At 47.0% G+C, this 10448-nt stretch overlaps 1 protein-coding gene across 4 annotated transcripts in view; it reads right to left on the reverse strand.

Moving 5' to 3' along the window:
* The window catches only part of AK5 (adenylate kinase 5), a 283341-nt gene extending 273263 nt beyond the window's left edge, over positions 1-10078 (reverse strand). For 2 of the 4 annotated variants that reach the window (XM_070078236.2, XM_070078235.2), the window contains exons 1-2: positions 9640-10057; positions 4676-4862 (exon numbers count right to left, since the gene is read on the reverse strand). In XM_070078236.2, coding sequence (XP_069934337.2) covers positions 4676-4862; positions 9640-9699 — 247 coding nt within the window. In that variant the 5' untranslated portion in view covers positions 9700-10057. Of the gene's footprint in view, positions 1-4675; positions 4863-9639 lie in introns of all 4 variants that reach the window. The other 2 variants (XM_089300477.1, XM_089300476.1) reach the window with 2 other exon arrangements.
* Between the last annotated feature and the right edge of the window lie 370 nt (positions 10079-10448).

The raw sequence follows: 10448 nt of genomic DNA on the forward strand, positions 1-10448 counted from the left end.
CCTGACCCAGCCCTAGCCATTGCAGCCATCTGGGAGAAAAAACAGCAGATGGAAGGTCCCCCCCCCCCCATAACTCAGACCTTCAGATAAATAAATAAATGTATAAAGAAAAATAGGGCCGGCGCCGCGGCTCACTAGGCTAATCCTCCGCCTTGTGGCGCCGGCACACCAGGTTCTAGTCCCGGTCAGGCCGCCGGATTCTGTCCCGCTTGCCCCTCTTCCAGGCCAGCTCTCTGCTGTGGTCAGGGAGTGCAGTGGAGGATGGCCCAAGTGCTTGGACCCTGCACCCCATGGGAGACCAGGAGAAGCACCTGGCTCCTGCTATCGGATCAGCGCGCTGCGCTGGCCGCAGGGCGCCGGCTGCGGCGGCCATTGGAGGGTGAACCAATGGCAAAGCAAGACCTTTCTCTCTGTCTCTCTCTCTCACTGTCCACTCTGCCTGTCAAATATATATATATATATATATATATATATATATATAAATTTTGGGGCAGGCATGTGGTATATAAGCTAAATCACTACTTGGGACAGCTGCATCACATATCACAGTGCCTGTTTCAAGGCTGGGCTACTGTGCTTTGAATTCCAGCTTCCTGCTAACATGCACCCTGAGAGGCAGCAGTGGTGTCTCAAGTACTTGTGTCCTTGCCACCCATGTGAGAGACCAAGGATCAAGTTTCTGGCTCCTGGCTGTTGTGAGCATTTAGGGAGTGGACCAGCAGATGGAAAATTTCTGTCTCTGCCTTTCAAATAAAATTAAGTATTTTTAATTTTTACAATTTTTTAAAAATAAAAATATAAATATGAAGGTTTAAATGTATGTCTATACTGGCAACAAATACTTGCCATAATATCAGACATATTAGGACTTGCAAAAGCAGCAAGACTAGAACTTTGAAAGAGAAGAAATGTTGAAAAGAATGTCCCAGTTGATGGAAACAACACAAAGACTCAGAGTCAGAAATATAAATGACACATTCAAATAGACCACACACAGCACTGGCAAGCCCAAATCAGGCAGATGGTCTTTTTTTTTTTTTAAGATTTATTTATTTATTTATTTGAAAGGCAGAGTTACACAGAGAGAGGAGAGGCAGAAAGAGAGAGGTCTTCCATCCAATGGTTCACTCCCCAGATGGCCAAAACAGCCAGAGCTGCGCTGATCTGAAGCCAGGAGCCAGGAGCTTCTTCCAGGTTTCCCACATGGGTGCAGGGGCCCAAGTACTTGGGCCATCTCCCATTGCTTTCCCAGGCCACAGCAGAGAGATGGACTGGAAGTGGAGCAGCCGGGTCTTGAACTAGCACCCATATGGGATGCTGATGCTGCAGGCCGGGGCTTTAACCCACTGCGCCACAGCACCGGCCCCCAGATGGGATGCCAGTGCTTCAGGCCAGGGCATTAACCCACTGCACCACAGCCCCGGCCCCATGGCAGATGGTCTTAACCAACTTCATGACTTCCTCCCTTCTTACTTTGTCAATCAGTATTTCAGAAGGCATAGAGAAACCTTAACTACTTCCAAAGGCCCTTGCACAGAGACACGAGCCCACTTGTTCTTCCATAAGGAATTTTGCTAAGGAAACTACTATATCTTAGATGGCATAATACTCACATTTCCTCTCAAAGTGTTGATTACCTAGAAACTTTCACACTCTATTGACAAAACAAATGAGGCCATTGGCCATTGATTCATTTAGTTTCACAAAAAGAGTAGGATAGTCCACAGATGACAGGTTAGAAAATGCTTGGGGGAGGGGGATAATGTGGCGTAGCGGGTAAAGCTGCTGCCTGCAGTGCCAGCATCCCATGTGGGAGCCGGTTCAAGTCCTGGCTGCTCCACTTCCAATCCAGTTCTCTGTTATGGCCTGGGAAAGCAGCAGAGGATAGCCCAAGTCCTTAGGTCCCTGCACCCACATGGGAGACCTGGAAGAGGCTCCTGGTTCCTGGCTTTGGATTGGCCCAGCTCTGGCCATTGCAGCCATTTGGAGAGTGAACCAGTGGATGGAAGACCTCTCTCTCTCTCTCTCTCTCTCTCTCTCTGCCTCAGTCTTTGGGCAGAATGCATGGGAAGAGTGAAGATCTCTTTAGGACTGGAATGGTTCTAAGGGTCAAATCAAAATCTCAGAAGCAAATTCAATTTATCAAATACACGAAGACCCGGCCTTAGTCTTAGCTCTTACCACAGAATTTAACAACACAGCTTATTTTGTAATGAGTGATGCCTTATCATCTATTTACAGAAGATAGATGGGAGTAAGAGACCTTGCACAGCAACAAAATCAAGTTCTCCCCAGGACTCAGTGGACAAATCATATTATCTTATGGTTGCACCAAATGTTTTCTAATTATCTATGTTTTCTAGTCTGTTACAACATTTGAAAATTTCTGAAATGGGGTATCTCAGCTGCATCTCAGAAGCCCTGGAAGATTTGGTTGGTGGTCATATCTTCTTTTGGCGAAACATCTGAGTATTCAATCCTAGTCACCCCTTACTGAATCCTGCACGGACCGAGGACTCTTCCTTCTGGGAGGTGCTTCTGAGGAAATGCTATTTCTGCCTTTCCTCTTCTGCTTGTGTTTTTTTCTTTTTTAAATTAAGATTTATTTACTTATTTATTTGAAAAGCAGAGCCACAGAGAGAGGGAAACACACATTACAGAGAGAAAGAGAAAGAGAGAGAGAGAGAGAGAGAGATCTTCCATTTGCTCATTTACTTCCCAAAGGGCCACTACAGCTGGGGGGGGGGGGTGGCCGAAACTGGGAGCCTAGAACAACTCTATGTTTGTCTCACACGTGGGTGGCATGGGCCCAGGGACTTGAACCCTCTTCTGTTGCTTTCCCAGGCACACTAGCAGGGAGCTGGATCAGAAGTGGAACAGCCAGGACTCTAACCGGCTCTCTGATATGGAAAGCTGGTATTGCAGGTGGTGGTTTAACCCACTGGATCACGACGCCAGCTCTGTTTGTGTTTCTTTTTTTTTTTTTTAAGATTTATTTTATTTATTTGAAAGCCAGAGTTACACAGAGAGAGGAGAGGCAGAGAGAGAGAGAGAGAGAGAGGTCTTCCCAGCCACTGGTTCACTCCCCAGATGGCCGCAATGGCTGGAGCTGTGCCAATCCAAAGCCAGGAGCCAGGAGCTTCTTCCAGGTCTCCCATATGGGTGCAGGGGCCCAAGTCCTTGGGCCATCTTCTACTGCTATCCCAGGCCAGAGAGCTGGACTGGAAGAGGAGCAGCTGGGACTAGAACCGGTGCCCATATAGGATGCCGGCACTTTAGGCCAGGGCTTTAACCCACTGTGCCACAGCGCAGGCCCCTTTGCTTATGTTTCTTAAAAATTACATTATGATTCTTTCCTCACACTGCATGTAAACAGTGACAAACTGAGCTTTGTTTCCTCCTTATATTTATTACGAATAGAGTTATCTCCACCTTAAATTGTCAGTATAGCTGAAACATTTTGTGCCACAACTTTTGAGAATGGTTGAAGTTTTGATAATATAATGATCTTGCCCACTAGAAAATAATTCAGTTTCTCCTGATTGGGAGTGATTCCTTTTTTGCACATACAACTGTTATTCTTCCCAATCTCAACTGGGGCTGAAAGGCTGACTCATGGTGAATCTTTAATTTTGAGAAGCATATTTTTTTTCAGAGAGAGAGACAGAAATCAAAATACCATGATTCTAGCCGGCGCCGCAGCTCACTAGGCTAATCCTCCGCCTTGCGGCGCCGGCACATTGGGTTCTAGTCCCGGTCGGGACGCCAGATTCTGTCCCGGTTGCCCCTCTTCCAGGCCAGCTCTCTGCTGTGGCCCGGGAGTGCAGTGGAGGATGGCCCAAGTGCTTGGGTCCTGCACCCCATGGGAGACCAGGAGAAGCACCTGGCTCCTGCCATTGGATCAGCGCGGTGCGCCGGCCGCAGCGCGCCAGCCGCGGCAGCCATTGGAGGGTGAACCAACAGCAAAAAGGAAGACCTTACTCTCTGTCTCTCTCTCTCACTGTCCACTCTGCCTGTCAAAAAAAACAAACAAACAAAACAAACAAACAACAAAAAAAAACACCATGATTATTTTCTAAGAAACTCCAGTTCTTAGTTCCAAACTAGTTCTAAAATTTAAACAAATTAACTTCTACTTCTTTTACAGCACCCAAATGCCCAATATAAAATACCATATTCAGTAGCTGCTTAATACATCCTTATTGAATTAACTGGCATAAACTTTACTGGTGCATTGATGCAGATGTGTTAATATTAACTCTGCATTTGAAAACACATTAATAAGCCAAATCTCTTTCCAGCTAATGAAAAGTGTGGAACTGCTATGTAATAACTACCAATTTTCTCCGTATCCTACTTATTAAGTTTGAAAAATTTATTTACAATTTAAAAAATACAGGGTTTGTTAATGCAATTCATTTTGCAAAATAATGGAGTTAGCAATATAAAATTTCATTAAGACTTCAGTCAACTGCTGGACAATGGTATGTCATTTTGTTTGTCAGGGAGGTGATTAGAATTAGCTGCAAAGAGAGATTAATTGTGTTCCAGCCACTTATATTCTCCTGGGCATTTGTAAATCCAATAAATGAAATCACTGCCTATGGTCTACGTGCACTTTTTAAAGAGAAATGCTGTACTTTGAAAAAGGTCTATTATTCTACATATACATTACCATTTCGTAGAAAGGATCTCCGGGACTGTCCTCCATTTAGCGGAGGTAAGGTCTTCTTTTCCTGGCTGACAAATGTATCCCATTTCACCTTGTCACAGCCACCCAGTTCCTTTACTTTCTGTAAACAACTTTCCAAGTACTCGACTGGGTCTTCTGGCTTGGAACACATCAGTCCATTCAAAAGGCTCTGAAATACAATAAAGTATGTTTTTAAACCACCTTTGCTACAATATAAGTCCCATCTTTGAATTCTAGGTTGTTTTTGTCCTTTGCATTTGTGTTTTCACAAGCAATTAAAGTTGGAATTATGATGTGATAGAAAATTAAGATAAGCTCTTAAAATTCTTTACCAGTTTTTCACTCAGAATTCTGTTTATTAAACAATTCAGGCAACTATGTAATATAAGATAGAAGAGCCCTATCTGTGAGATAAAGTATAGTGTGTGAAAATGCCCCTAGTTTTTATTTATCTCATTCTTACCCATCTTTAAAGACTCCAGGCCTCAATTTCTTCTTCTATAAAATGAGGACAATAGTACCTACTTCATTTTTTTTTTTTTTTAATTAAAAACTTTGGTATTGGTGTGTGGCACTATGGTTAAGTCATTGCTTGGGATGTCCACATCCCATATCTGAGTGCCTGGGGTGAAGCCTCTTTTTTTTTTTTTTTTTTTTTTTTTTTTTGACAGGCCGAGTTAGACAATGAGAGAAAGAGAGAAAGGAGAAAGGTCTTCCTTTTACCCTTGGTTCACCCCCTAAGGGCCGCTATGGGGGGCGCACTGTGCTGATCTGAAGCCAGGAGCCAGGTGCTTCCTCCTGGTCTCCCATGTGGGTGCAGGGCCCAAGGACCTGGGCCATCCTCCACTGCACTCCCGGGCCACAGCAGAGAGCTGGACTGGAAGAGGAGCAATCGGGACAGAACCGGCGCCCTAACCGGGACTAGAACCCAATGTGCTGGTGCTGCAGGTGGAGGATTAGCCTAGTGAGCTGCGGTGCCGGCCTGGGGTGAAGTCTCAACGCCGCTTCCTATTGCTTCCTATTTCAGTTTCCTGCTAATGAGCAGGGCATCAGCATGACCCTGAGGGGCAGTAGGGAATGGCTCAAGTGGTTTGGTTCCTGCCACCCACATGGGAGACTCAGACAGAATTCTAGGCTCCTAGTTTCAATCTTGCTCAGTTCTGACTGTTGTAGTCATTTGAGGTGTGAAGCAGATGGAAGATCTCTCTTTCTCTGCTCTTGGTCTTTCAAATAAAATAGAAATAAATTAAAAAAATTTTACAGAGTTTAGTATTTGTATGGTGCATATTACACACTTGGTGGTACATGTCAAGTATCCAGTAAATCTTCTTTGTAGTTTAAGTTGTTATTATTATTACCAGGAATTCCAGGAACACCTTGGTTGGCCTGTGGACCCTGACTCAGCATTCCCATACTTGTCATTTCTACTGCAACATTGGTTTATGTGTTGGTTTCCTCTTCTAAACTATCCACTCTTCCGCAATGAGTCGGTCTCACTTATTCTTCAGTCCCAACCACATGACATTTTCCCTGGCATATGGCAGGTACATATTAAACTATTTTCTGATTGGGGGAGAAATCACTCAAAACTCAAGTCTGAGTGACACACAAAACAAGGGAAGTCAGAGACTCAAGAAATTATTTAAAAAGTAGTCAGTTACCACAATACCCACTGAGATGATAGATGTGTAAAAAAGACAGGGTTCTGCTATTACTTTTTCTGTTCATGGTGTCTAATGTGTCACATGTACTCGTTTCTTTAATGGCTATAATTTTGGAAATACTGACTTCCAGGAACTTGACTGAGCCACAAAATATTTTCCTTCAGAGTATTTCATGGAAAAAGCATATGGTACTATTATTATCAATACACATTATTAATGCATGAGGACAAAACGCACACCCTTTGAAAGGCACACATCTTTCCTGAATGCAGAATTTCATTTTCAAATTATTCTTGTGCAATTTGCTTCAAATGGTGAGCAAATGTTACTACGTACATTCATTTTCCAAAATACTGAGCAGAGTGAGTTGGAATACACATTTCTATCAGACAGGTCAATAGCAAATGGTCAGGAAAAAACAAACCTGGGCCTCCATATGCATTGTGTGTCAAGATTTGTGCTACACACACTCTGTAGTTAAGCTTCCCACATCCCTCCTACACTCTATTAGCTATAGCAATGTATAAATACCGCAGTGTCTTCCATTAGCTTATTCCAAGCATAGTCAACCCTGTGTGGCATTTTTAGCCCCATTTTATAGATTAGGAAATCATGACTAAGATGTTAGAGACTTGTCCAAGATTGCTTACTCAAAACTACAAGACCCAGGATTCCAACTCCATGTTTCTGATTATAAAACCCAAATATTCGTTTTTGCACATCTTACAAAAATATCATATAGGATAAGAACAATAATCAGATTCTCACTGTCCTGTGCATTAGCCAGCTACAATAAGAATCAGTCAAGATGAGGTATTTTAATTTTATTCTTACTATTGCCTGAGAAGGCTCGGCAAACTCAATAAACATTCTGTGACTAGAAAATACACTTTTCTAGCCTTCATAAACAAAACTTTTACCCCAAAGGACACAGGTTTTAAAAGGGGACTATGAGTTTAAATCCTTTTTTCTCATAACCAGTCACTATCAAGATTTGAAGACATCATTACTCAATCTCCTAGTTAATCCTTCAAGAATTTAAATCATCTGTTTTCTATAGTATTCAAATTAATTCTGGTCTAAGGGCCAAGACCAGCATATAACATCATAATGTTAGATAGACATAAAAACTCAGAGATATAGAACTTATGACAAAATTTTTTGAAAAAAGAACTTTTAAACTAAGAATGGGAACGTAATTCTAACATGAACCTACCAGGGATATGCAAAATCTCATTTGGCCTAACTGATGTCCCAGTCAGGAGGAACTCCAAAAAGGTCTGTCAGCTGTATCTACTGTCTGACAACAGTGCAGATTCAATAATCTGTCACATGACCTACAATGGTGTCTAATATCCACAGCTGGGTCCAATGTTTAACCCATCTGATAAACTTCATCTGCCCAGAACATTGTGGTATTGATGGAGAAAATTCAGTTTAGGATTCTAAACTATTTGGTTTTGCTGTCTGGCTTTTCACTTGCCAGGTGTGGCATCCCTCCTGCACTGTGCCCAGCACCCATTCATCTCACCAGAGGGACAGAGGCTCTGGAAGTGCCCAGTAGTCTCTTTCCATCTTCCCATTGTCAAGGACTGAGCTGAAGTACAGCTGATGACTGCATTCCACCCAACCAGGCTGGCTTCCCTTTTTGGGGGTGTGCCTATGTTAAAATGTCCCATTCACAGGCAGAAAAAGCTACTGGAAAGTTTTCACTTATTTGCATATGCAAGATAGATTTTCCTGAGCAAATTCTCAAAATTCTCTGGGGTGACCTCCCACCCAAGAGGAAAGCCAGTACCCACATGTATAAAGGAAGACGAGGTACCATTCAGCAGCATTCTGCAATCAGAGAGCTCTCAGACATTTGTTTCTAAGAATGCTTCTAGAAGTGTATCAGTGAATTGATCTCAGTGGTAATCTCTGTGATAAAACAGTCAGCTCTTCATTTCCATATTTATTTGCTGAAAATTTTTTAGAAGGAGAAAAATTCTTAAGATTCCCACACACTTGTAAGACCTATTCTTATGTAAAATAGCCTGATTATTTGCACACAAGAGTAAGACACGTGCTAGATTTGAACTTCACACCGCAGGCCTAAGCTAGGTGAGTGGTTCACGGGGAAATGTTGGCTTGCAGAGGTGAGAGGGAAGATCTGTAACCAAGGCAGCCCATTTGAAAGATAGTTTGGGGATAATAGGGGGAAAATTATTTTCCCAAGTGGTATTTTAACATTCCTTTTAACAAAACAGATCCCCCGAACAGGAAAAAGAACAATTAACGATGGCTAGTTTACTAAATCAGTGTTATCATTTCTCAGAAATGGGGACCTGGTTCGCCCTGAGTGGGTTCCCCCTACGAAGCTTGGCTTGCTTCCCATCCTTTCTTTTGCTTTTTTTTTTTTTCCCCCTCTAGAAAAAACACTTGGGATTTTGCGATGTTTTAAATTCAAACAAAAGAGAACGAAAAGAAGCGAAACAACCCAAGTAGAAGGCTGGGGCTGCAACTGATCAGGGTTCCTTTGGTTCCTGCCTCGGGGGGTCCTCTGCCATTCTCCAAGCGGCGCCCAGCCGCCGGGGCGCCGGTGCAGACCACAACAGCGCTGCGGTCAGGGGACGCAGCAACAGGAGTCCCGCCCGCCTCCGCTCCTCCCTCACCCGTTTGCCGCCAGGTGGGCTGCGGAGCGCACGCGAAAGCGGCCCTCACGAGGCGACGGTGAACGTGCTCAGGAGTTCCTTCACGGGCCGGGCCGGGCAGCGCTGCGTGCCGGGCACCGCGAGGCAGCGCCGCACTTGACGGCTTGGGATTTGTTTTTTGCATCTTCATCCCTCTCCTCCAAGCAATCTGTCCCCAGGGAGGGCTGCTTTCGTCCCCACTTCCCCCTTCACTGCAGGCTCCCCATTTTCGGCACGGAGAGAGACGAGGGCTCCGGACCCTTCGGTTTCCAGTCCTGGATCAGCGCTGGGCGACAGTGAACCCACCTGGCCTGGCCCTCGCCCCCAGGGCGCGCGCGGCCCGGCTGCTGTCTGCAGCCCACCCCAGGTATCCACATCCAAGTGGTGTGATGAGGGGCAGCCTGATTCCACAGTCCGAAGACTGAAACTTGGGGTGCTAGATGGAGCTCCTGAGCCTGGCCATCTGCAGCGGCCCCGGCAGCCCGCGGGCAAAAGGCGACCACCCTCGGGCGCGCGGGAGAGCGCACCCCTGCAAACCCTTTGCTCCTGTGCCGGAGCGCAACTGACTGACCCGACCCGCCGACCCTCCCGCCATGGCCATGGCCCTTACCTCGAAAAGCTGAGGGATTTCCCTCCGGGCCAGATATTCCTTAGCATCGTTGGTGTTCATGACTGTGCCGTGCGTGCCTCGGAGCTCAGGCGGGGAGGCGGCGGGGCTGCGGAGACCCGGGTTGGGGTTGGGGCCGGGGCCGGGGCCGGGGCCGGGTCGGGGGTCCGGGTCGGGGATGGGGATGGTGGGGGTGTGCTTCGGTCACGGATGCAGCCCGGACTCTCAGACACCAACACTCGCACGCTCCGCTCTCTCCACGGTCTCCGCGCGCCCGCCGCCCTCGCCTCAGCGCTGGTACCCGCGCCCGAGCTGCGGGCTTCGAGCAGCGGCGCCGCGGCTTCCTTCGCCGGCTTCCAGGCTGCGCGGCCGCCAGGGGAGGGGCGGAGGGAGCGGAGGAGGGAGGACGGCGCGGCGGCGGCGAGGCCCCAGTGCGCCCGTCCGCCTCACTGGCTCCGCGCGCCGCGCCTCTCCGTGCCGGGTCTGCGGCGGCGGCCAGTCAGGCTGCGCGGGCGGGCGCGGCCAGACGGGCTCCGGGTGCGGGGGTGGGGACCGGCGCGCGCCGGGGGCTCGCACTCATGCCCTTCAGATCCGCCCGGACGGCCCCCGGAGCGTGGCGCTGCTCGGCTCGACAGGGACCAGGTGGCTCAAAGGGCAGAGCTGGGGGTCTCTTGGAACCTGCGACCTTTGCGCTTCTGTGGACCGCACACACACCTTTCATCCCGTAGAAGGCGATTCCGGCCAGGGGAAACCCAGTGCAGAATGTGTCACTTGTTGCTACGGATCTGCCACGATAGGGAGTTGGGGAAGGG

This window comes from Oryctolagus cuniculus, chromosome 7, assembly GCF_051225735.1.
Source record: "Oryctolagus cuniculus isolate XC-2025 breed Fujian yellow rabbit chromosome 7, ASM5122573v1, whole genome shotgun sequence".
NCBI classification, from domain to species: Eukaryota; Metazoa; Chordata; class Mammalia; order Lagomorpha; family Leporidae; genus Oryctolagus; species Oryctolagus cuniculus.